General features: G+C 40.2%; 1 protein-coding gene and 1 pseudogene across 18 annotated transcripts in view; both read left to right on the top strand.

Moving 5' to 3' along the window:
* Positions 1–26524, top strand: part of PPP1R12B (protein phosphatase 1 regulatory subunit 12B) — a 257353-nt gene that overhangs the window by 75520 nt on the left and 155309 nt on the right. For 14 of the 18 annotated variants that reach the window (XR_009210862.1, XR_009210861.1, XR_009210863.1 and 11 more), the window contains exons 4-14: positions 1137–1296; positions 2608–2752; positions 4418–4492; positions 6298–6377; positions 7038–7177; positions 10632–10744; positions 14115–14318; positions 17030–17112; positions 18772–18897; positions 21390–21572; positions 25305–25487. Coding sequence is in view for 8 of the 18 variants with exons in the window: in XM_032136943.2 (XP_031992834.1) it covers positions 1137–1296; positions 2608–2752; positions 4418–4492; positions 6298–6377; positions 7038–7177; positions 10632–10744; positions 14115–14318; positions 17030–17112; positions 18772–18897; positions 21390–21572; positions 25305–25487 (1492 nt within the window). In the remaining 10 variants the exon portion in view is untranslated. Of the gene's footprint in view, positions 1–1136; positions 1297–2607; positions 2753–4417; positions 4493–6297; positions 6378–7037; positions 7178–10631; positions 10745–14114; positions 14319–17029; positions 17113–18771; positions 18898–19412; positions 19454–21389; positions 21573–25304; positions 25488–26524 lie in introns of those variants that run through there. The other 4 variants (XR_009210864.1, XM_058430842.1, XM_032136945.2 and 1 more) reach the window with 3 other exon arrangements.
* LOC116457632 (peptidyl-prolyl cis-trans isomerase FKBP8-like) lies at positions 14464–16095 on the top strand (annotated as a pseudogene).

The raw sequence follows: 26524 nt of genomic DNA, 5'->3' as shown, positions 1-26524 counted from the left end.
TCTCATGACTCAGCCTCCCGAGTAGCTGGGATTACAGGTGCCCACCACTATGCCCAGCTCATTTTTGTATTTTTGGTAGAGACAGGGTTTCACCATGTTGATCAGGCTTGTCTCGAACTCCTTACCTCAGGTGATCCACCCACCTAGGCTTTCCAAAGTGCTGGGATTACAGGCATGAGACACTGCACCCACCATTTTCTCTTTTAAGAGCTGAAAGGGAGTAGACCAAGCACAAAGACTGCTAATGAGTGTAAAACTTTTTGAATGGGTATGTTTGTATTTGAGACATTTTATTATTTTGTATAATGGGGTATGCCTCACCCTAACCCCTTTTCACTGGCACAGATATTGGAGAGTTATTGGCTAAAGGGAGGAACTCTTGGAGTTCTTTCATAGTGTTTTTAAGGAAAACAAAATCTGCATTCCCTTGAAAACAGACAGGTTTAAACTGCAGATCACCTACTAATCTGTCCTAGATTATATATCTTCAAGTCAGTGTATTTACCTGTATGTGGAAATGAACTTTAGAGATAGTTCAATTTTTAAAGTTTATCAATACCTGAAACCAAGATTTTGGATACTAATCCTATGGTATAGTGAGTGGATAGGGACCCAGAAGAGGAATGACAGAGAGGGACCCAGGATATCGGAGTTCTAGTGGCAAGCTCTGTCACTAATGTGTTTTGTGGCTTTGAGCAAGATTCCTAACCTTTCTATTTTTATTTCCTCATCTGTTAAATGAAGATTGTATTATCTATTATATTTACCTTGAAGGATTGTTCGGAAACTAAAGTCATATAACAATGTAAAAAGACTTCGAAGTTTATAGCTTTGTACAAATATTATAATGTAAAAATAATGTCCCCTTTGTCTTTATGTTCTGTTGAAAACAATTTTAGGTGCATTCCCTTAATGGATCTGTATCACATAATATTTAACCTGATGATTTAATCCTGGTAAGACCATTAATATGTGTACAAATGCCATCGATCTTCTAAATTTGATAATTACCCAACTTGATGGCTAAATTGTTATTTGTATTTATGTTTATGATATCCTTTAATCTAAGGAAAATATCCTGTCAAACTTAAGTGGAGCTTTAGTAATCCTGGCTGTCTGGTATCTGGTTTCTGTAGGAGTTGATCTAGAGCAGTCAAGAAAAGAAGAAGAGCAGCAGATGTTGCAGGATGCCCGCCAGTGGCTCAACAGTGGGAAAATAGAGGATGTGAGGCAGGCTCGCTCAGGGGCTACAGCCCTTCATGTAGCTGCTGCCAAGGGCTACTCTGAAGTCCTCAGGTATTGTCCATTTACATCAATCAGGAGTGGTTCACTGGGAGAAGATGAAATGGGTTTTGGAAGCAGAGGCTGAATTAGATTTTCCGCTATGACGTGTTTCCTTTTTTGTTGGTTTCTTCTCTGATTGTGCAGTCTTTTCTCACATTTTGCTGTTATTCATCCATGGATTGTCTCCCTCCCTCCTACCATTCCTCTAGCTTCTCACTAACCTCAGGTGATGTGAAACAGAGTTGCGGTACATGGTCCTAGGAGGGGACTTCTTCCAGTTCTCTGATTTGTCATTAATATCCCTGCAACGACCTCTTCTTGTGACTTGTAATGCTTGTGATCATTTGTTCCGTTTTGACTTACATAATTTCTTTTGTGTCATTAGATTAATTATATAGATCTTGAGTATGCAGTGTCCAGCTGGCACAGGATAGCCAAACTTATTGAGGGATTTGGACTCTACTACTCTGTCTGTTCCATTTTTCCTTACATCCATACATGCTTCATGTAGCTCTTGGTACTTAATGTTGACAGGCTTTCCCAAATACATGGGTTGCCAAAGGCATTATATGTGCAGTTGTTAACTGGATTCTTCCAGTATTTCATATTTCACCTAATGCAGGGTTTCTAATAGGTATAGCAGTGTTTTGGTGCTCCATTTCTGCCTGAGAGTGCTATCCATAAGGGCCCCAATGTAGTTTGGGTCTTCAGGAGTCAAATCTTTTCTCTTCCATGCATACAAGTTAAATTATAGCTTTATAGTTAGCAAAAAATTGGAGATATGTGGGTACATGGTAAATATAGTGTCCTAGAAAGACCAACCAGAAAGCTAGTTGGGAAAATACCCTGAAGAGAATTGAGTCTTCATTTTATTTTATTTTTTGAAACTTTATTGTTGACACTATTACAGATAGATAGAATGACCACAGCCTATTAGAGTCTTCATTTTATATATTACTTCTTCCCCACACTGGAAAATGGAAAATGTACCTTTAACAGAGTTATGTGATTTGGCTAATTGAATTATGCTTTGGTTAATCTTAGGTACATACGTTTCCGTATACTCCCCTTGTATGGTGTAACACGGATATGCCTAGGAAATACCTATGACTTTTTTGAGAGGATTGGTAAATTGGTAAATACCTATGATTGGTATGCAAAGTAGTAACTATGAAACCCAAACTGTGCCTTAGAGGGCGGAAGTAATCATAAGACCCCTGTGGTTCAGGGCCAAAATCTGAAATATCAATTAGGTAATAGTTTATTTGCCAGAAAACTGTAATATAGAGGAGATATATGTCTTGTTTTGGGTTTTCTTTTTAGACTTTTAATTCAGGCTGGCTATGAACTCAATGTTCAGGATTATGATGGCTGGACTCCCCTCCATGCTGCTGCACACTGGGGAGTGAAGGAGGCTTGCTCCATCCTGGCAGAAGCACTTTGTGACATGGATATTCGAAACAAACTGGTTAGTGAGCCTGAACCGCTAAAAGAACGAGATTGGTGGCTGGGTCTCTAGAATAAAAGGCTTAACATCTCTATTCAATGGCAGTCTGACTGTTCTGGTGAAATATACATCACTGGTAGCTGTAATGTTACCCTCCACCACCCTGCCTCCGGCCCTATTAACACAGAGTTATGTTTGTTATTTAAAATAAAACTCCTTGGACCTTCTGATTGTATTTATGTTCAAGCCTCTAAAACAGGAAAAAAAATATTTGTTCTTGGCAAAAAAATGAGCTTTGAGGAGCCTAATGTTACTGTCTGTGGTGAGGTATGAAAGATTTTATTGTTGCTGTATTCATGTGAGTCATTAAAATGTTATAATGACAAAGATCCTTGAGTTTGGCTGAAAATAGTATTATTCAGTCTCACTTCAAACAACTTAGAAGCTCTGGAACTCCTATCCCTATGTCTACTGATTTTATTTTATTATTATTATTTTTGAGACGGAGTCTCGCTCTGTTGCCCAGGCTGGAGTGCAGTGGCGCGATCTTGGCTCACTGCAGGCTCCACCTCCCAAGTTCACACCATTCTCCTGCCTCAGCCTCCTGAGTAGCTGGGACTACAGGTGCATGCCACCACGCCTGGCTAATTTTTTGTATTTTTTTTTTTTTTTAGTAGAGATGGGGTTTCACTGTGTTAGCCAGGATTGTCTCGATCTCTTGACCTCATGATCCACCTGCCTCGGCCTCCCAGAGCGCTGGGATTACAGGCACAAGCCACCATGCCCAGCCGATTTTATTTTAATTTAATTAATTTTTTTTTTTGGTAGAAATGGGGGGTCTCACTGGTTTCCCAGCTGGTCTCAAACTCCTGGGCTCAAGTGATTCCCCAGCCTTGCCACTTGTAATCCCAAACTCTGTGTTTAAAGGATTTGGTGTTTCTCGTTATGTGTCCTCTGTGATAGATGAAGGTATTATCATAATGTATGGTAGACTAGTTAGGGAAGCAGTTATTATTGGAATTAAAGGCAAAAAGTGAATATTGAATAATACTGAGTAATCCCAAAGTGTTGGGATTACAGGTGTGAGCCACTGTGCCCAGCCCATATATGTACTGATTTTCTAGTAGTGCAGAGACATGGCCTTTTAATTAGTAGATATTCTTATCTGTGTCACATCTCTCCTGAACCCAGGTTTCATTCTCAGACTGTGGGTCAGGGTTCTTAATTATGCTGATGCTTCCTAAAAGAAGTAACTTTCTTGTCAGTCCTCCCCTCACTTAAAGGAAGATGATTCCTGTGATTTAATCTTTATTAAACATGTGCCCTGAACCTCCCTCTGAAGTTTTGAAGAGCCCTTTATGGAATTTATCATAGCAATTAAGACCATTTTAGAACAGATACAAGTAGGGATTTCAGTTGATTATTTGCCAGGTGGCAATAAGGATTAGAAATGGTGTGATTTCTGCAATACTGTTGTACAAACTCTATATTTAAAGGATTTGGTGTTTCTTGTTATGTGTCCTGTGTGATAGATGAAGGTGTTATCATAACATATGATAGATTAGCTTGAAAAGCAGCTATTATTGGAGTCAAAGGCAAAAAGTGACTATTGAATAGTTCCCTAATAAAGTCACGTGATTGCTGCTTCTGTTTTCTATCAGTCATGGTGCTCCTTTTCTCTGCCAGGGCCAGACACCATTTGATGTGGCTGATGAGGGTCTCGTGGAGCATTTGGAGATGCTCCAGAAGAAGCAGAATGTGGTGAGTTTCTGATTGGTGCTTTCAAAAGTTTTCTAATAGTTTGCAGTTCACACCAAGTATCTCAATCACTTGTTTCAGTTGTGTCTGCTGAGAGTTGAAATGGACATATCTGCATTCCAGAGATGTTAATTGTTCCCTTCAGGAGCTATAAACAGTCTGTTAGAAGAATATATCCCAGAAACCATTATTGTTCAGGTTTTTTGCTCATTATAAGATAGCCTTCAAGGAGCTAAAAGTTAAAAACAGCCACAAAAAACTAATAAGTACCCTTGAGTTCTAGAAAATGAATGTGATATGTTCAAATCAGATGTTTTTCCAAATAGAAAGTACCAGAGTGGAGGATACCTTGTAGCTTTTCTTTTTCTTATTGACTAAAAGGCTATCTTTATTTAAGCACATTTATTACAGAGAAGAATATATTTCCTAAAAAGTAAGGAAATACACATAATACTAAAACTGTCATGTCATATAGGAGAGTATTTGGTCAGTGATTCATACTTACTCCAGTTCTATGAAACATCTAGAATTCAGTCCTCCTTTCTCTGCTCCTCATTTTGAATCTTTTATTGTTTGGTCATGCATGCTTTTGGCTTAATTAGTGCTATACAGGAGAACTACATAAGTATGGTATTTGTGTTCAGACTGCAGAATGGAAAACCCACCCAATATACAGATGAAGAGTGAATAAGCCATATTTTTTACTCATAAAGCAGATGAATAATTTGAGTGGGGAGAATAAAGATCAATGACATTAGGATGGGACATTAGTGGCAAAAAATTCAATGACTTTTTTTGTTTTTGTTCTTGTTTCTTTTGCCTGTGCTGTCACTCACGTAATGTAAACTAAAGTTTAAGACAAATGTGGAAAACAGCAGTTCTGAATCAAAGAACTATATAGCTCAATGATGGGACAGATCAACCATACCTAATCTCTGTTATGTTCAGCATTATGTCTGGTATGGTAAAGTGAAGATTCTGGTTATTTTAAGGCTCAGCGGAAAAGTCACATACATAAAGCTCAGACAAACACAACTTAAAGTTCATTTCGTTCTCTTTGTTGAGCAGTCAGGATCACTGAAACTAGGATTTTCAAATGCAGCGTCAATGCTGTTATTTAGCAGCAACAGCCTTCCTGATTATAAGTTGTGTACTTTGCACAGTTAGGTTCTTGTAATTTTAAAAACTTTTTCTGAAATAAGTTTAGACTCACATGGAAGTTGCAAAAATAGAGTTCCTGTGTATTCTGTACCTAGCATGGTAAGGTTTTTGAACATCGATAGTATTATTCATGAAATAATATTTCTACACCAGTGGGAATGGTACTTATCTTTGCCCTCTGCATAACTTTGAGTTTCAGGGATATAAATACATTTTGTCTGGAGCATGCATCTAAATAGCAGGCCATTTTCCCTAAGGGCTTATTTCCCATTCGGTACCTGTGTTTTCTTTAGAAATATTGCCAACTTATTTCAGTATATGAATCATAAAGAATTCATTCAGGTTCCTTTTGGCTTTTTATCCTTCAGAACCTAGACTTTTTTTTTTTGAAGATTGGGTTTGGATATTTGATAGGAGCAGTTTTATTGAAGTTCTTAACACCATGGCTTTTCTCTTCTACCTTGGATGAGTTCTGTCATCTAAGGAGACCCAACTGTTATGTTTCTCTTTTTCTCAGGTTCCCCACTACCTCTTTGGTGTTGGTCCTATTTTCTTCAGAATGACAGTACCATTTTGGTTCTCAATACTGCTGATTTTTCACCAATAGTCAACTTCTTCCCTTTTATCTCTGTTTTCTCCATTTCCAGCTTCGAAGTGAAAAGGAGACACGGAATAAACTCATTGAGTCCGACCTGAACAGCAAGATTCAGAGTGGGTTCTTTAAGAAGTAAGACATTTAGGCTTGAGTAATGGGATGAGCTTTGCTCTGTGTCAGTGACATACTTAACTTCAGAATTTACAAAATGAAGAACCTCTGTGTTTGTATTTAGCCGAATGATCTATAAACTTGTGGGAAACTTTGTGGGACAAGAGAGTGGCATTGACATGTGAGGGAGACACTAAGGATGGTTGACTGTGTTTTAAACTTCAGAATTAATTGAGAAAATGTGTGCAGCATTTTAAAATCCTGGCTTAGGTGCTCTTAGTCTCAACTTCTGCCTCTACTTACTGTAAGTTTCATGAACTCAGAGACAATGTCTATTTTGTTGATGACTATACCAGTGCTTAGCATGATTCCTGGCATATAATAAGTACTCAGTAAACATTTGTTAAATTATTTTTTTGAATATTTATCCACCGTCATCAAAATTCATAGTTCTCCTTTTTTCTGTGTGTTAAACAGGCCAGATTTTCTTGAGCCATACTCTGTTGTCAAATACTAAATCTTAGTCTGCAAAAATGAAGGGTTTGGAAGAACACACAGATGTAAAGAAGAATTTGAATATGTTTCTATTATTACTTCCACATATAGGTTTATAGACTTGTTCCCTTTGTTATACCTGATTATCATTTCTGAATTATACTCAAGTTGTCATCTTTAATTTAGCAAAGAGAAGATGCTCTATGAGGAGGAGATACCTAAGTCCCAAGAAATGGAGGAAGAAAACAAAGAATCTAGTAGCTCCAGCTCAGAGGAGGAGGAAGGTGAAGATGAAGCTTCTGAGTCAGAAGCTGAGAAGGAGGCAGGTAATGCAAAGATGTTCATAGTAAAGATCCTCTATCTCCATAGTGTAAGAAGATTACTCCTTGTCAGAGAGCTAGCCAGGCCTCACAGGACTCCAAAAAGAGCTTGAAGTTTAGTTTTCAAGGATAAGATATCAAATTGCCAGTGACCACCTGATATAAAAACTGTAAGCTATGTTAGACTATATCTACCAATTCCTGTGTAGCCATATGATAAGGTGCACAAAGAATTCTTAGGTGAATGCTGGGTACAGTGCCTCAGCACTTTGGGAGGCCAAGCGCAGTGGCTTGCTTGAAGCCAGGAGTTCAAGACCAGCCTGGGCAACATAGCAAGACCCTGTCTCTACAAAAAAATTTAAAAAGAAAAGATAATAATTCTTATGTGAGGAATCCAACTCTTCTTACTCCGGGTTGGTAAATGGCATAGAGACCAAATTCCAAAATGTCAGTATGCTGAGAGGCAGAGAAGATGAGATCTTGCAGAAGCTCTTAGGGTCAAACCAGCTGGTGAATACTTGCATTTAATTCTCAGGTTTGTCTGATTTCCTAAACAGAATCCTAAAATCTTTTTTTCCCTCTCATGTGAGTTGGGGAGTAAGGAAGGAACAAAATCATATTTACCTTTATGGCTATTTTTGATAATATATACTTCATATAGGGCTTCTTTTTTTTTTTTTTTTTTTTTGAGACAGTCTCGCTCTGTTGCCCAGGTTGGAGTGCAGTGGTGTGATCTCAGCTTACTGCAACCTCCACCTCCCAGGCTCAAGCGATTCTCATGCCTCAGCCTCCCAGTAGCTGGGACTACAGGTGTGCACCATCATGTCCAGTTAATTTTAGTATTTTTAATAGAGACTGTGTTGTTGGCCAGCTGGTCTCAAACTCCTGACCTCAAGTGATCCGCCTGCCTTGGCCTCCCTAAGTGCTAGGATTACAGGCATGAGCCACTGCACCTGGCCCTAGAGCTTCTTAAGTTTATTGTTTGACAAGACAGGAACCCCAACAGTGAGAGTGAGATGTTGAACATGGTCAGACCAACAAGCTATAAAATAATCCACAGGTTTTGATTTATAGTCAGGCAAACACTGAGAAAAGAATAGTATACCTAAGCCCCATTTTCACTGCCATATTATCCCTCCAAACTGGAGTCCATGATAAGATGAAATGTTTCTGCTAGAGGGGAAAGGGTCACACATTAAGTTTACAATGGAGTCTGTGTTTTCCTCTGAACTCTGCCATGGCTGGCCTACCTATAATGAAGATATTTAACTTACTCTGTTGTCTGGGCACCAGCTCCTGATGAGGTCTGGCTTTGCTGATATGATTTCTCTCCATGATGGGAGAATACTAACCTTCTTCATGTCTCAATCTCTGAGGCTCATTGAATGTCAGTCACCAAAAGGAAGTTAGAGAACCATCAGTTCTATAGAGAAGGAAGGCACCAGCTAAGTTTACAGTATAGGAGATGACCTTTTATTCATTGAGACTTGAACTTCTATTATTAATCATGCACAGTATGCTCTAGAAATGCTATTGTAGTACCTATCAGAATTTATAAATGTTCATCTTTTTGATATTTGATTATTTATTGAGTACTTACATGTTCTAGGCTTCAAGTATTTGTAGCAAATATCTGAACTTGCTGTATTCTAGATCACTTTTGTTAGTTGCTAAGGTATGAGAAAAATTGGAGGGAGCTGCCTGAACTATGGTCATTGCTTTGTGATTTGTACCCTTGCGTCAGATCTCTTGTTCTCTGTAGCCCGTCTTCACATTGCTATTGGCATAAACACCCACAGTACCCTTTTGATTATGCTACACCTCTGTTTAAACCTATGACCACCTCCTTCACTCTATCTTTGCCTACAGAGTAAATAAACCCCAAGCCCCATAATCTGGCCTTCAGGACTTTTCATAATCTAGCTCCAGCTGGACTTTCCAATGCTGTACATAGATAAGGACATATTTTGGCCAAGCTGGACTGCTTAATTTCCTCAAACATGCCCTGAGCTTTCCTGCTTCTGAACATTTGTAGCATTTAAGCCTAAATTCATTTCAGGCTATCAATGCTCATTGAGTGATTTCTGTAGAAAACTATAGGATCTGGCAGGTTGAAAAAGTCTTTCTTTAGGTTTTTCTGGTTTAGGAAGCTGAAAGGAAATGGGCCACCTCACTGTTATTCTACCTCATGATTGTTCTCTGTTTATGTCCCTCTAGCACTGCCTACTTAACTCTGCTATAGCACTCATCATTTTGGCTGGGAACTCTGGGTTTATTATTGAACTCCCAGGTCTCAGCTCAATGCCTGGTACATAACAGGCATTCACATTCATTAAATGTTTTTTGTTGAATGTATCTAGTCAGGGAATAGAAAGGTGTATACATGAATAAAATACATGTCATGTGAGAGATATAAGTGTAGTCAATAGGATTCACTAGTAAGAAACACTGATAGTTCAGGGAATTACAATAAAACTTTACATTCGTATAGTGCTTTTTTACTTTGCACCACACTTAAACATTTTTCTTTAATCCTCACAGCCACACTCTGAGGTATATATTATTATCACTACTTTTTAGAATGGGAAATTGACACTGTAGGAGGTTAGGTGAATTAGGTTTCATAGCTGGCAAGTGGTGTGCCTAAGATCTGGACTTTGATCTGGGACTCCTCAGAGTAGTAGTAGGGACCCAGTGGAAATTATCTGCATAAGAAGTGAAAGGTAAAACTGTAGAAAAGGATGAGATCCCCAAAGGACAGATTATAGATGGATTTTATATATGATATAATAATGTGGAGATAGTTTCCAGTTTTTATCTGAAAGTTGGAGTTGGAGCCTACCAAGATGGGAATAACACTGAGTTTATTCCCATCCCAGGACACAATCATTTGATAGCCTGAAATGAATTTAGGCTTAAATGGTACAAATGTTCAGAAGCAGGAAAGCTCAGGGCATGTTTGAGGAAATTAAGCAGTCCAGCTTGGCCAAAATATGTCCTTATCTATGTACAGCATTGGAAAGTCCAGCTGGAGCTAGATTATGAAAAGTCCTGAAGGCCAGATTATGGGGCTTGGGGTTTATTTACTCTGTAGGCAAAGATAGAGTGAGGGAGGTGGTCATAGGTTTAAACAGAGGTGTAGCATAATCAAAAGGGTACTGTGGGTGTTTATGCCAATAGCAATGTGAAGACGGGCTACAGAGAACAAGAGATCTGACGCAAGGGTACAAATCACAAAGCAATGACCATAGTTCAGGCAGCTCCCTCCAATTTTTCTCATACCTTTCTTCTGCCAACAGTTGCAAGAGTTTACAAGTTGTTAGTTTACATCCAAGCATTACAGGGCCTTAATAATCTGTTTTGATAATGAGCAAATCTTTTCTACTAGCAGAAAAGGACATAGACACAAAGATAAGATTTTTATACTAGTACTTGTTAATTCTCTTGTCTTAAATAACAGATAAAAAGCCGGAAGCCTTTGCCAGTCATTCCAACTCTGAAAGCAAGAGTAGTATCACAGAGCAGATACCAGCACCAGCTCAAAATACCTTCTCTGCCTCTTTTGCTAGGAGGGTGAGTACTTTTTACTTAATTTGGGAATTAGATTTCACCCTACTGCAGTAGCACACATCTAGAAAGGCCTTAAAGGTACATTCTTGCAAAATAATAAAAATACATTTTTCCTGTCATAATCTGCTCCCATAACAAAAAACACAGGCTGGGTGGCTTAAACAACAGACATTTATTTCTCACAGTTCTGGAGGCTGGGAAGTCTCAGATCAAGGTACCACCAGCCAATTCAGTTCATGGTGAGGGCCCTCTTTCTTGACATGAATATAACCACCTTCTCGCTATGTCCTAACATGGCAGAGAGAAGGAGCTCTGGTGTCTCTTTCTCTTCTTATAAGGTAACCAGCCCTATCAGATTAGGGCCCCACCCTATTAACCTCATTTAACCTTCATCACTCTTCACAGACCCTTATCTCCAAATATAGTCACATTGGGAATTAGTGCTTCAATATATGAATTTTGGGAGGACACAAACATTCAACCCATAACATTGCCCTCAAAAATCTATAAGATCATTACCAAACAAATTTGGCTACCATGTGTTAAGATAACATAAGATAGAGTAGTCTGAGACCAAAGAGATTTTGTCATTTGCCTATTTTCTTTGTATCTGAAGTTAAGATGCCTACATGTAAAGTGTGGACTGGGCTAGAAGATACCTAGCATCCAGCATTCATTGTTTTGGTGATTATTCTCCTTTTTTTCTATTTCTCCTTTAAGACTTCCATGAGTAAAGTCTTTATATCTTATGATGAGTAAAGGGAAGAGGTAGAAATAACTTGTTGAAATACCAGAGGCCCCTCTTTCTGTAACTTTGTGCAGGCCTCTGAGAATCTGTAGGCTTCTAGTCAGTGAGACTGAATTGAATGATGACCCTGCTCTACAAAGTATAAAAGTCATTTTGAGGTTAAGAATTGATTTGAGTTCTTTGGAATGAAGCTGTTGAAAAAGCTCTGTGGTTATATAGGTATGAACTTAATGATCTTCTTAGCACTTCATGAATTGGAAAGATAGGCTTGTGGAGTTCTGGTGGTATTCTTGTGGAAATGAGAGAACAAAGACCTGGCTACTTATTTATCCCTAGAAGCATCATTGTGAATAATTAAAGAAGTTTTGAATAAATGTAATTCTCACTCATTATTCAGTCATTTAGGTGTACCTCATATACTGCCACTGCTTCTAAGGATGCCTAGACTTCCTACTTTTTTTCAATAGAAAAATACTAAATTAGACAGGGTGCAGTGGCTCACACCTATAATCTCAGCACTTTGGGAGGCCAAGGTGGGCAAATCACTTGAGCCCAGGAGTTTGAGACTAGCTTGGGCAACCTGGGAAAACCCCATCTTTACAAACAATAAAAACATTAGCCAGGGCCGGGCGCGGTGGCTCACGCTTGTAATCCCAGCACTTTGGGAGGCCGAGGCGGGCGGATCACGAGGTCAGGAGATCGAGACCACGGTGAAACCCTGTCTCTACTAAAAATACAAAAAAAAAATAGCTGGGCGTGGTGGCGGGCGCCTGTAGTCCCAGCTACTTGGAGGCTGAGGCAGGAGAATGGCGTGAACCCGGGAGGCGGAGCTTGCAGTGAGCCGAGATTGCGCCACTGCACTCCAGCCTGGGCGACAGCGAGACTCCGTCTCAAAAAAAAAAAAAAAAAAAAAAAAAAAAACATTAGCCAGGCATGGTGGCACAAACCTGTAGTCCCAGTGACTTGGGACTGGGAGGCTGAGGTGGGAGGATCACTTGAGCCCGGGAGGTCAAGGCTGTAGTGAGCTGTGAATGTGCCATTGCACTCCAGCCTGGGCAACAGAGTGAGACCGTGTCTCAAAAACAACAACAACAACAACAATAACAACACACACACACACTTATTCTGCTTTGCTAAAATGATGCTGGGGAAGGCATTTTCCCCCTTAGAATCAGGGTAGCTTGTGAAAAGCTGACATTATTGAACCCCTAAAGCTGGAAGGGGTACATAAATGTGTACATTCAGATGACTGATGAAAAGAGAAAATCTATATGTGAGTTGGAGATGAGTGATTTAATATTTTTATTCATTTTCACTGTATCAGGCAGTAAAGGTAACCTCATATTGGAAGAAAGGCCTAAGTCTTCTAGAAAAGGTCCTGGACCTCAGGAAGGGTCTGTTGGCTTGTGTTCCAAAGACTAGCTGTACCCCAAACTGGTCCTTGGCCTAATGCTGGTCTATGATGTTTCCCTAGTTTATGGCAAAATGAGATAATTAAGGACAATGTGAGCTTTCCATAAAGCTTTCTTTTCTGATATTAAAATTTCATTTTTAACAAAATTATGGTAATGATGAGTTGTTCAAAAAGAAAACATCTTTCAGAATGTTGTTTTCTTTTGGCAAAATTAAATTCAAAAGATAAAAAGATAGCAACCCTTTGACCTCTAGTTTTTTTGGTTTTTTTTGTTTTTGTTTTTTTTTTTGCTAGTCAGTGAAATCTAAAGCTCTCCAAACTGCTACTCTAGATCAAATAAATTTTCTTGAAATTAGCAGTTAGAATTTGAGTGGAGTGGCTTCTAAAATTTTTATCAGTGTTAAATCACTGTATCATAGTACCTTAAAATGTATTTATAAATTAGCTCATTCCTGGCAGGGCATGGGTTCATGCCTGTAATCACAGCACTTTGGGAGGCTGAGGCGTGAGGATTGCTCGAGTTTAGGACTTTGAGACCAGCCTGGGCAACATAGGGAGACCTTGTGTCTACTAAAATTTAGAGAAAATTAACCGGGCATGGTGGTACATGCTGGTAGTCCCAGCTACTGAGCGGGAGGATTGCTTGAGCCCAGGAGGTCAAGGCTGCAGTGAACTCTGATTAGGCCGCTGCACTCCAGCCTGGGTGACAGAGTGAGACCCTACTTCAAAAAAATAAAAATAAAAGATAAATTAGCTGGTCTCATTTTTTCCAGTCTCCACATATTATAAGGAGGGATTAAGCTCATTATTGTCATTTTACAGCTGAGCATGTTGAGACCTAGAGAAGTAAAGTATCTTATTTTCAGTTCCACGGTGAGTTAGAAGAAGGTATATTACTAGAATACAATCTCCTGGTGTTCCAGGTCATTATTAATTGCACAGAGATAGCAAATTTCTCAGAACAACTCTGTCAGGTAGGAGCACTGTGTGAAGAATCCGAGGCTATTTTTGGCTTAGGAAGAAAGAGCCTGGAGAGGTTATTAGCGTTTGCCGGGTGAGGGAGGGAACATTGGCAGAAAGACTGCCATGTATTTGTTCTTCTTAGCTACCTTATGTTGCCTCGCTGAACTTAGTTAAGTGTGGAAAAGGCAAATGGGCTAAGAATCATCAGAGCCTTTATTTTTCATTTCTTTTATTTGCTTCTCTCATAGTTCTCTTCCGGCCTTTTTAACAAGCCAGAAGAGCCCAAAGATGAATCTCCTTCTTCTTGGAGATTGGGACTGAGAAAAACTGGCAGCCACAACATGCTGAGTGAGGTGGCCAATTCCAGGGAACCTATAAGGGACCGAGGCTCTTCCATCTACCGCTCCTCTTCAAGCCCTCGGATTTCTGCTCTACTAGACAACAAAGATAAGGTGCAATTTGGGAGGGTATGGGGGAATTCCAAGGCAGTTTTTTTTTTCCCATGAAAATTCAATCTTAGGAACAAATGAAAATATTTCCTAGTTCTTAAGTTGATTTTGGAAATGCAAAGTCTTTAAAGGGAGAGAGGCACACTGATAGTTTAATCAAGTAGCTATTTGCTTGCTATTGTTTGCTTGGCCAAAAAAGAAAAAAAAAGCTTTAAAAATAACTTTTCCTTTTGGAAAAAGCAAAAAATGGATCAGAAACATAAAATTTCAATATGGCGGAGGGGGGCACAGGACCCCAGGCAGGGGTCCTGGAGCCAGAGGGCCAATTCTCGTCACCCCAGCAGCATGGCATCGTGTACTGAACCCTGTAAGCCCTCTGCCCCCGCCTCCTGCCAGGTTCTCACCGCTTGAGGACTTTGAGGTGCTGGATGGGGTCGAGGATGCAGAGGGCGAGGAGGAAGAGGAGGAGGAAGATGACCTGAGAGAGCTGCCACCGCTGGAGGGTGGGCATGGGACAGCCTCCGGTGGAAGAGGCTGAACAGCCTGGGGCCTTGGCTCGAGAGTTCCTCGCTGCCATGGAGCCTGAGCCCGCCCCGTCCCTGGCCCCGGAAGCAGCTGTTGAGGAAGAAGACGCTTGTCCCAGGGCCGCCGGGTTTGAGCCGCCCAGTCAAGGGCCAGGTGGTTACTGTGCATTTGCAGATGTCGTGAGAGAACGGCATGTGGGTGCAGGAGGAGCCGGAGCTGGTGTTCACCTTGAGCGACTGTGATGTCATCCAGGCCCTGGATCTTAGTGTCTAACTCGTAGATGTGGGGGAGACGGCCTTGGTCACTGCTGACTCCATGCACTGCTACAGCCCCCAGGGCAGGAGCCCATACATCCCCCGCACACGGCCCTGTGCCTGGAGGTGACCCCAAAGATGGCCGTGGACTGGCCTGACCTGGAGATGCTCACAGGGCAGGAGTGCATGGCCCTGGCCAACCAGAAGCGGGAGTGCGGCAGTGCCCACTACCAGAGGGCGGACTTCATCCTGGCTGCCAACTCCTATGATCTTGCCATCAAGGCCATCACCTCCAGCGCCAAAGTGGACATGATGTTCGAAGAGGAGGAGCAGCTCCTGTAGTTGAAGGTGAAGTGTCTGAACAACCTGGCTGCCTCGCAGCTGAAGCTCGACCACTACTGCTCAGCCCTGCGCTCCTGCAGCCTCGTTGGAGCACCATCCAGACAACATCAAGGCTGCCCTCCACAAGGGCAAGATACTGGCCCAGCAGGGCGAGTACAGTGAGGCCATCTCCATCCTGAGGGCAGCCCTGAAGCTGGAACCTTCCAACAAGATGATCCACGCAGAGCTCTCGAAGCTGGTGAAGAAGGACGCGGCACAGCGGAGCACAGAGACTGCCCTGTACTGGAAAATGCTGGGCAACCCCAGCCGGCTGCCTGCCAAGTGCCCTGGCAAGGGTGCCTGGTCCAGCCCATGGAAGTGGCTGTTTGGGGCAACTGCTGTTGCCTTGGAGGGTGTGGTGCTCTCTGTGGTCATTCCTGTCAGAAACTGACCAACCAGGTGGCCGCCACCCCCTCTACACACCATGGACCCTGCCCTGCGCTCCCTAACTCCCCCAGGCTCCCTGTCCACTGCCCTGTCCACTGCCCATCCTGGTCCGGCCCCCTCCTCCGAGTTGGAGGCAGCAAGGATTGGGCGTTGTGCAGCCCAGCCAGCAGGAGGGACTGAGGCCCTCTAGGAGGAATGCACAGAGAGAGGGGGACCTCATTCCTTCAGACCCAGTTTCCCCCCCACTCCCCTTCTCCTGCTGGGCTAGGTCTCCACTGGGGCCGGCCTCAGTTTCTCCTCAACAGGCTTGGGGGCAGCCTCTCCTGCCCGGCTTGCCCCACGCTGTCTAGGCTCCCTTCCCGCCACAGTGAAACAAAGCCGCCTACCCTGCAAAAAAAAAAAAAAAAAAAAAAAAAAAAATTCAGTATGGCCTAAGAGGTTCTCTGGGCTTTGAATCCAAATTAAGCTCAGGCAAATTAGTACTTAGAAAAAAAAATTTTAACTTGTCATTTTTTCATTAATATGGAAAATATGGTTAGGCTGACTTCACAAATAGTTTGTGTATTCATTCAAGATTAGTAAATTTTTATTTTCTTCACTTTTTAGTTCCCGATTTTATAGGACTGTCTTAGTGCTTTTCTCTGGGATCACATCTTCCTTGTAATCACAGTCCTCTTGCTTTATATCTCTGAAGACTACTGAAAGAGATGAGGCATATTGGTTGAATTAACTCTGCAGCATACTATTGTACATATTCCTAAGGAAGCTGTATTTCAAGGAAAAGATGTCCTGGGGACTATTGGGGACTACATAAATCTTATTTCATCAAGGATATTAGAGTGGAGCTTTCTGTTTGTGGCTCTACAAAGGCTTTCCTCCTCTCTTGACAGAGGTGCTGCTTTGTGTAATTTGTGCTGCTGTTTTCTTTATTTGCTCATCCTGACTTTCCCATGAGAATTATTTCTCTTCATACTGTTTTTTAATGGAAGAAAGTTAGGAATAAGCTTTTGAAAGCTGACCTTTTGTAAATACCACTCAAAATAGAATTAGTGTTGGATCCAGAAATAAGATTATATAGGTATATTAAGTTGTGCTTTTTTACTCAAAATGTTTTATGCTGTGCCAGTATTGTACCTTTCTTGTGCTTTACTTGTTTTTATTTTACAGGAGAGAGAAAACAAAAGCTATATTAGTTCACTAGCACCCCGGAAGCTCAACAGCACAAGTGATATTGAAGAAAAGGAGAACAGGTAATCCTAAAACCAGCCAAAAGATGGTCCTCATCCTCTTAGGTCTACTGGACATAGTCATCTCCTGGGCATTACTCTTCTGCATTTTTCCCTCAGGTGTCCTTACCACATTATGAATTGTTTGTTCCTTCTGCTTAGAACACTGCCTAATTCTTATATCCTTGCTTTGCTAGTTCTTTATTCTTCAAATTCTAACTCCAGGTTAAACATTACCTTCTTTAGGAAGTCTTCCGTGATTTTTCCACACATGCATTAGTTTTATTCTACCAGCAGGCTCTGTAAAGGTAGGGTCTGTGTCTGTCTGGTTTCTCAAGGACCCCTAGTTCCTAGCACAGTGCCTAACACGTAGTAAACACTAAAATAATGTTATTTAATTAAATTAACCAACTTCTAATTTGTCAGAAGGTAAAATTAAAGTCTTCCTAATTAGTTAAAATAAATATAGGGATTTTGAAGTATTGCTGCATCTCGGGGCAAAATGTGATCTCAAACCTTAGCCAGCAGCATTGGCATCACCCGGGTACATTTTATTTTTATTTAAAAAATTTTTTTTAAATAGAAGCAGGGTTTTGCTATGTTTCCTAGGGTGGTCTCAAACTCCAGGCCTCAAGCAGTCCTCCTGACTTGCCCTCCCAAAGTGCTGGGATTGTAGGTGTGAGCCACTGCTCCTGGCCTGGGTGCATGTTAGGACTCCAGAATCTCAGGCCCTACTCCAGATCTGCTGAATTAGAATCTGCATTCTAACGAAATTCCCTAGGTGATTCAAATATTAATATACATTAAAGTTTGAGAAGGATTGTTCTAGAGAACCTTGTGAAGCATGGAAACCCATAGGTTTTGCAACAAAGACCCTGAGTTATCAATTGTGGATCAAAAATCCTAATACAGCACTTTCCTGGATACCTTTTCATTTATAATGCTAAAGAGGCTTCCAGCAAGTCTTCCTTCCCTTTCCCCTTCTGTAGTAACCTTTTTTCTCGGTAACAGACTTCTTCATCTTCCCCCATCATTTCCTTCTCTGCTTAACTTAAAAGCCACCTGCTACTAAGACTGCTTGCAACACACTTTTTTCTTTATTTTTTTTTTGAGACAGAGTCTCACTCTGTCGCCCAGTCTGGAGTGCAGTGGCACGATCTTGGCTCATTGCAGCCTCTGCCTCCTGGGTTCAAGCAATTCTCGTGCCTCAGCCTCCCAAGTACAGGCATGTGCCACCATGCCTGGCTAATTATTTTGTATTTTTAGTAGAGATGGGGTTTCGCCATGTTGGCCAGGCTGGTCTCGAACTCCTGACCTCAAGTAATCTGCCTGCCTCAGCCTCCCAAAGTGCTGGAATTATAGATGTGAGTCACTATGCCCAGCTGCAAAGCACTTTTTAAGTGAGGATCAAAAGTGACTTCTTATTACAAAAGGGTTAGAGACCTTTGACATGAGGAATTTGGTACCTGTTGAAATTAATTGGTTCAAAGTTGATAAAAGAAAGCAGGCAGTAGTACTTCTCTTCTGTACAGAAAACTGGTATATAAAACAATCACCTGAAGAATGTGTCTATTAGCCACGTTAAGTTTGCCTGTCTGGCTCTTCTCTCTCTATTTGCATTGTATCATGGACAAAAACTGGTGGTAGGAATCAGTGTTTTGTTTTCCTTTCATGCTTCTACAGAGAATCAGCTGTTAATCTAGTAAGGAGTGGCTCCTATACCCGGCAGCTGTGGAGGGATGAAGCAAAGGGAAATGAAACCCCACAGACAATTGCTCCCTCCACCTATGTATCAACTTACTTGAAAAGGTACCAGGCTCAAAGTGGGTGGGAGATGTTTCTTTCACTCTGGCCATGGGAAATGGGTAATGATTGCATGCCTTTTTATGTCCAATTAACACCACAGAAATGAATCAAAATGAATTACTTTCAGGTTTCTTAGAATTAACATCTCGAATAATTTAAAATTTATTATCTTAATAATTGAATTAAAGTAAGCTAATTTCAGATTCTCACTACAGAGCTGTCTTTATACTTTATCCTCTCTGTCCTATTAAAATTTTCAATCAGAAGTGACTTTCAGTAATCTCTGGGCAAGACTGAATTTAAGTTATCCTTGTCCAGTAGCTGGTTTTCCTTATTCTGAAACAGAGTAGTTCTCATCCCATGTGCTATTTTTGGGGGGAGGAAGGGAGGGACACTATAAAATGGTGAGGGGTGGGAAATGGGGATAGTTTTCTATTGCATTAAAGAAGTTTCGTACTGAAGCCTGTTAATTTAGGGACTTGAGTTGTTTTTTTTCTTATGACTTTAATGGCCCTCAGATCCATCAAGATGTGAAACTCGCAAGTTTGGTGCAGAGAAGGTACATGGGTTTCCTTCTTTTCTCATCTGTATTCCCTTTTCTGCAATTATTTTCTTTGCCACATACTAGCCAGCAAACCAAGCACCTTTGCCAGAGCCATTAAGCTACAAAAATACTTAATATTTTAATTTGAACTCTGCTGCTAATGTGGAAGAATCTGTTTTTATTGCTTACTTTGAATTCTTTCTTCACTTCCACTTAACCACTCCCACTGTCTCCTCACACCATAGCCTTCATCATTAGGTTTTTTAGATGATTGGTTGGCTACCTTAGAAACAGGCCCTGTCCTAGACTAGATGAGCACATTAACTCTTTGGAATCAACACTTATTTCCACTTGACAGAAAGACTTGTCAACTAGTTATTGTTGAAACATGGGAAATAGCTAGAAAACAAACAGTCACTGTTGCCTTTTAATGTTCTTCAGTTCTGTAGATACATTCTATAAGAAAGGGCTCAACTTTGGAAGTATGAAAGTTTGATGATCTCACTGATGCTTTATTACACAAAAGAGGTGTTTCTTGTTTTATGAGGCTATCACCTATTTGTCTTAATGGCTAAGGCCTTGGTCTTCCTGGATGCATTATTATTCATTATAGTTGAATCCAAGATCAAGAAAACTTTTCTAAGAAAATAATGTTCTAGATCAAGGGAAGAGAGAAAGCTGCCATTTAATTTCCAGGCATGGAGTTATTCTGTGGTGAGGTTGTTGATTTTTGTGATCCAAATAATCAGCAAATGGGTTGAGAGGCATTTGATTTGATAGATGTAGTTTGGCAAAGTTATGGTGAACAGTGAAGGGCCAGGCTGCCTCTATTTAGGATCAAAAGCATGCTTAATGATATGAGCACTTTTTGAGGAAAAGACGTACAACTTGCTTCATATCTTGGATTTCCAAAGCTTTTCTCCTGTAACCCTAAAGCATTTTTTGATTTTATAAAAACCTATCTTATGATCTTTTTAAAAGGATAGAATCATATGCCATCACCATTTAAAAGAGCAAGTGTAAGGAGAAATTTGTCATTTCCCAGCTATGCCAAACCTTCATATACATTCCATTTTCATCTTTGAAAATGAGAATGAGAGTTCATCTCTTGTGTATAGGCAGAAATTCCTTTCATATGGCCCATATTAAAATACCTCTTTTCCAAGGAAGGCTTTATAGCTTTTTTTGGTTGTCTCCTCAAGTGTCTCATTTCTATTATAGTCAAGAAGTATTTTTGAAATTTGAATCCAAATAATTTTTTCCTGCAATTGAAATGGTTCTTACCTGTCTTCAATTGAAACAAATACAAGTTGCCCTTTATTGCTCATACAGTATTACTTTCTAGACTTAAAACTTTAAATCCTCCCAGAGACAATTTTGCTTTAGGTTGAATAACTGCAGTTCTCAAAGTCATTTTTTTTCACAGAGCTTCTTTACTCTTTTCCACTTTTAAATTTTAAATGTCTGCTCCACAACCTCTCCAAATTCTCTGGTCTTACTTTTGCTTTTGCAGTGCTAATTCTGTATCAGGTAGACATTTGGGGTTGCATGATTATTTGCCTTGGGTTTGTTGGGAATTTTTTTTTTCTAATAAAATTATCCTTTTTCCTATTATTCCCTTTCTTAGCCTCTCCTCTTATCATATATTCTACTTTCCTGCTTTCCCTCATTCAGTATCATCTCTCTTCCTCCACGTTCCTTCACTCTTTTGGATGATTGACCAAAAAGACCATCCTTCAAAGAGTGATGATTCCTTCATTCTTTTGGATGATTGCCTGCTTGCTGTCAGTGACTCAGCTCTAGCTGGAGTTGATCACTTCACTTCCCAGTTGTCATACCCTTTCTTTGGTCTATATTCGTTTCAAGTGCACAATCTGGGTGGGAAGGTGGTGCTGGGAAATGGTGGGTGAGCAGCATGTCCTGAAGAAAGTGACTGTGTGCTGTTTTGCAGTGCTTCATTTGGTAGAAGTAGTGACCCCACAAGTCCCTACATTTCAGCCAATCGCAATTCATCTCCTGCTACCTCATCCATTACCATTGGTTCATCTACCTCTCGGGGCAGCCAGTGGCAACCTGCCTCTTCTTGCCCTGCACCAATCAGTGCAAACACTACTGCATCTGTACATCATGGCAGGTAAGGCTTCTTGAAGCCATTTGAGTTGCATTCATCAAAGTTAATGGCTCTGAAAACACATATGAAATTTGAACCAAAGAGACTTTATTACTATAAAAGCAAGTTAGAATTCCTGAGAAAATGTCTGAATTTAATGAAAATGCTTTTGCTTTGGCTTGTATTAACCAGTCAACAGTTGCATATTGAATAATCAAAGGGTATGTATAATTGTACTTGGTGTTTGGACATCAGCTTAATATGACTGATTTCATCCCTCAACAACCTAACCAGTTGTGATTACAATTTAAGGATCATACTATTGTGGTAAATTAAATATTGAAAATATTTTCATATTTTACTTCTATTAATTTTCCAGTAATTATAATAGGAATCTCTTGTATTTACTCTTTTAAATGGCATTCAAACCCAAATCAGAAAGAAAGCTAACTCATTTTCCAAAAGCCTATGATAACCTTCTGAAAACTCCCAGCCAGTGAGAGTATTTTGCTGGAAACATTGTGAGAAGGGACAGATTTGTGTTTGTCTAAACTGTGTTCTGGGGGCAATATCTTCTTGGTTTCTAGTTCATCTAAGGGATAGCATGGTAGAATGCTATTGTGAAAGTACATTAGGACTTTAGCTGTAGTTTTAATTGTGGCTTTTAATCCTTTATGTGTGGTGGCAAAGGGTCTCCTTTTTTTGGGTCTGTGTCTACAACTGATAAAGAAAATGAAAAAATCTTAATGATAGTGTTGTTGCAGGAACACCAGTGATGGTGCTTGATTGGTATTTGTCAGTTTACTAGATTTCTTTCCCTAAAATAAGCGGTGATCATTAATTCAGCCAGGAGGGAAGGGTTTATGATGGATTATTATTAATAATACTGTTTAATTATGGGTAAATGTATTAGGTCCTTATAATAATCCAGTTGCATAGACATGTTAACTATTATCACCATAGATGAAGAAACAAACATAGAGAGGTTATTATTACTGTATTATATTACTATATATATATATATATATATATTTTTTTTTTTTTTTTTTTTTTTGAGATGGAGTCTCGCTCTGTCACCCAGGCTGGAGTGCAGTGGTGCCATCTTGGCTGACTGCAACCTTCACCTCCCGGGCTCGAGCAATTCTCCTGCCTCAGCCTTCTGAGTAGCTGGGACTACAGGCACGTGCCACCATACCTGGCTAATTTTTTGTATTTTTAGTAGAGACGGGGTTTCACTGTGTTATCCAGGATGAGGATGATCTCTATCTCCTGACTTCATGATCTGCCCACCTCAGCCTCCCAAAGTGCTAGGATTACAGGCAAGAGCCACTGCACCCGGCCGTATTACTATATTTTACATATATAATATTATATATTATATAATAATACTATATTGCTATTACTATAACTATTAAGAGCTGCAACTGAGGGAAAATAATTACAGCTGCCATTTGTTGGACCCCATTATGTGACAGGCATTTGGTTAGGTATTATATTGGGATTTAGTTTGCTCCTATGTAATGATAAGTCTAAATAGTAGTGACTTAAATAAGATAAAGGTTTTTTTTTTTTTCTTGCACTTAAGAAAGTCCAGAAATATGCAGATCTGGCTTAGTAGCTCCACAGTCATTAAAGGATCCAGGTTCTTTCTGCTCCACAGTTCTTGCATCATGGCTGCCATTTCCATGGGTTGCCTCATGGTCCAGAATAACTGCAGGAGCTCTAGCTATCATGGCTGTACTCTAGGGAAGAAGGAAGAGGAAAGAAGGAAGCAGACAAAGAAAGAATGCTTCTGAACTGAGAATTTTCCCAGAAGTACTAGTTGTCTGCATATATCTCATTGGATACCTCTAGTGGCCAGGAGACTTTGAGAAGTGTGGACTTTTAACTAGGTATATTGCTGCCCTCAATGATATAGGGATTCAATTCATAAAGAAGAAAGGGACAATGGATATGGGTTAGACAACTAGCTGTCTCATGCATACATATATTATCTATTCTCTTATAATGAGCCCCCTATTATATGAAGTATTATTTTATAGATGAGGAAACTCAGACCAAAAGGTTAATCATCTGCCCAAGGTCACACGGCTAGTGAGGAACTGAGACAGGATTTGAACTCAGATTTGTACATTTCAAAGCTCTTATCTATTTTGCCACTGTTTGTTTCTGCTGAGTTTATATTTTATTCTGGGTACTATTTTAGGTGTCCTGCAGACATTATTTTATTTAATCATTAGAAGAACCCTGTATTTTAAGGTGCCACTATCTCTATTTTATCAATGAAGAAGAGATCAGAGAGTCTACATTTAAGCAAATGTTGTGTTTCCAAAGCCCATATTTATTCTACTCCATTGCATATCCTCTGATCTCTGCTCTAGGGCTGTTCTTATTCTAACAATCTACTTGTAAAATTACACTGCATTTCAAAATAATAGTAAAAGTCCTATTATGTAATTTAGTAAAATAAAATCCTTGGCATTTCAATAGCATAAGAAATTACAGTGAGACCGAAACATGTTATTAACCTAAAAAGAACTTCAGGTAAGGTTTGGTTAAGTGTAACTTTTTATAGCTGTGTGTCTAGCTAATTTTATTAGTACTTCCTATAGATTTGTATCTTGTAAGTCTGAGGAATTTTTTGTCTCTTTTTATTAAAAAAGACTATAAAATTTCACCTTTTTCTTAGTCATTAATTGCTTCTGGAGAAGTAGCATGTGTTTTTTAGATATTACATCTATCTTTTAAAATATTCTGCTTTTATATTTGTATCTAGGTACCATATTTAGATTTTTATATTTTTATTTTTTTTTCAAGCTTGTAATGTGATTATTTGGAAGTAAGCTTAGAGCTACCCGTCAACATTTCTGCTAATAATTGTGAGTAGGTGAAAAAAATAGATTTTTAATATTTGTGCTTTTCATTGCTTTCTCCATCTCTGTATTAGTTTTGGACCTCTGTTACCCCAGCAACAGCTGTTACATCACAAATGATAGCTTTTTGGGTGGAGAGCCAATGGTTGCTCCCAACTCTTTGTTAAGAAACAAAGATCTTGTTTTCATGTAAATGAGTTTAATTATACAGCTTGCTGTTGAAAAGTCTGTGGTTAAGGATACTTATAGAATCCGGTTTGGTTTTTGTTTCAATTTCTCACTTTTGCAGTTGTGAATATAGACAATTAGGCATTTGGTTAAATGGAAAGAGAGCAGTTGCTGAACTAGGCGAGGGAGAACTAAGCATACTGAGACTGTAGAGTATCAGTTGTCTCTGGATAATCTAGGAAGATGGTCATCAAATCTAGGCTGAGGACTACCACAAAGACTCCCACTGCCAAGAATTAAGGAACAGGTGGAGACTAATATTGTAAGTGACTTTAATGTCTTTTCCTTGTGTAGAGAGGCCCTGTCTCCGTGTGCATGTGTGGAGACCAGGTGCTACTGGGGAGTCATTTAAAACACTCTTGCATATGTCACTATCTTGCCTTGTGCCATAGCTAATGATTTTTGTTAAAATCTCAGGCACATACATACACATACAGGTCTCATAAAATGTAACTCCTCAGGCAAAGGATGTCAGACTAAACGTGTAATTATACTATTCCAAGCTGTAAGAGCTCAAAATTAAGAAACCAACAAACAAAATCAGAGCAAGATTTCCTAGATGAACCACTCTTTAATCCTTCTGTCTCTGTGCCAGTGCTTTGTTGTATAGCATGCCTAACCATTTCCTTTCTGCTTGTATCTTTTTAAATTTCAGAACTCCTCACAAATCCCAGGCCAACTCGACAGCAGAGAAAACAGCAGACAGTGTCTCTTCTAGCACCCCGCTCTGTGTGATCACCAATCGCCCTCTGCCTAGCACTGCCAATGGGGTTACAGCTACTCCTGTGCTCTCCATTACTGGAACAGATTCCTCGGTGGAAGCCAGGGAGAAGAGGAGGTAAGTTGAGTTACTGATTTCATTTGTGGGGCTCTTCTTTGAGGTAGAAGATAAAGGAATGGGCGTAAAGTGTTTTTCCCAATTTCAAATACATTTATGAAAATATATCTTTTTTTTTTTTTTTTGAGACAGAGCCTCGCTCTGTCGCCCAGGCTGGAGTGCAGTGGCGCCATCTCGGCTCACTGCAACCTCCTCCTTCCAGGTTCAAGCGATTCTCCTGCCTCAGCCTCCCGAGTAGCTGGGACTGCAGGCGTGTGTCACCACGCCCGGCTAATTTTTTTGTATTTTTTTGTATTTTTAGCATTTTAGAGATGGAGTTTCACCATGTTAGCCAGGATGGTCTCAATCTCCTGACTTCATGATCTATCCAGCTTGGCCTCTCAAAGTGCTGGGATCACAGGCCTGAGCCACTGCCCAGCCTGAAAATATATCTTTATGTTACTGTTCTGTATTTTGCCTCTGAGCAGTTTTTGGTGACTCAATTATTTATGATTATTTAGCATAGACACTTATGCCGTTATGGAATTTTTTTTTTTTTTTTTTGAGACGGAGTCTTGCTCTGTGGCCCAGGCTGGAGTGTCGTGGCACGATCTCGGCTCACTGCAAGCTCCGCTTCCCGGGTTCACGCCATTCTCCTGCCTCAGCCTCCCGAGTAGCTGGGACTACAGGCACCTGCCTCCATGCCCGGCTAATTTTTTATATTTTTAGTAGAGATGGGGTTTCACCGTGTTAGCCAGGATGGGCTCCATCTCCTGACCTCGTGATCCGCCCGCCTCAGCCTCCCAAAGTGCTGGGATTACAGGCATGAGCAACCGCGCCCGGCCGTCGTTATGGATTTAAGCATATCTTTTTTCTGTTTGTCTTGTGATAGAGGCAGTCGTTAGGCATTATTTCACCATTTCGTAATGGAGAACCTGTGAAGCACAGAGAAGGATCTTTTGTTTTGTTGTGGATAGTCTACGTTGACTTCTCTGGTAGCAAAGAAAGGGAACGGTATGGCATAAGGCTCAAAGAAATAGAACTAGGATATAAACTTT

Source organism: Hylobates moloch, unplaced genomic scaffold (assembly GCF_009828535.3).
Source record: "Hylobates moloch isolate HMO894 unplaced genomic scaffold, HMol_V3 SCAFFOLD_18, whole genome shotgun sequence".
Classification (NCBI taxonomy): Eukaryota; Metazoa; Chordata; class Mammalia; order Primates; family Hylobatidae; genus Hylobates; species Hylobates moloch.
The sequence above is the reverse complement of the archived record's forward strand: the minus strand, read 5'-3'. Positions and strand labels throughout refer to the sequence as shown.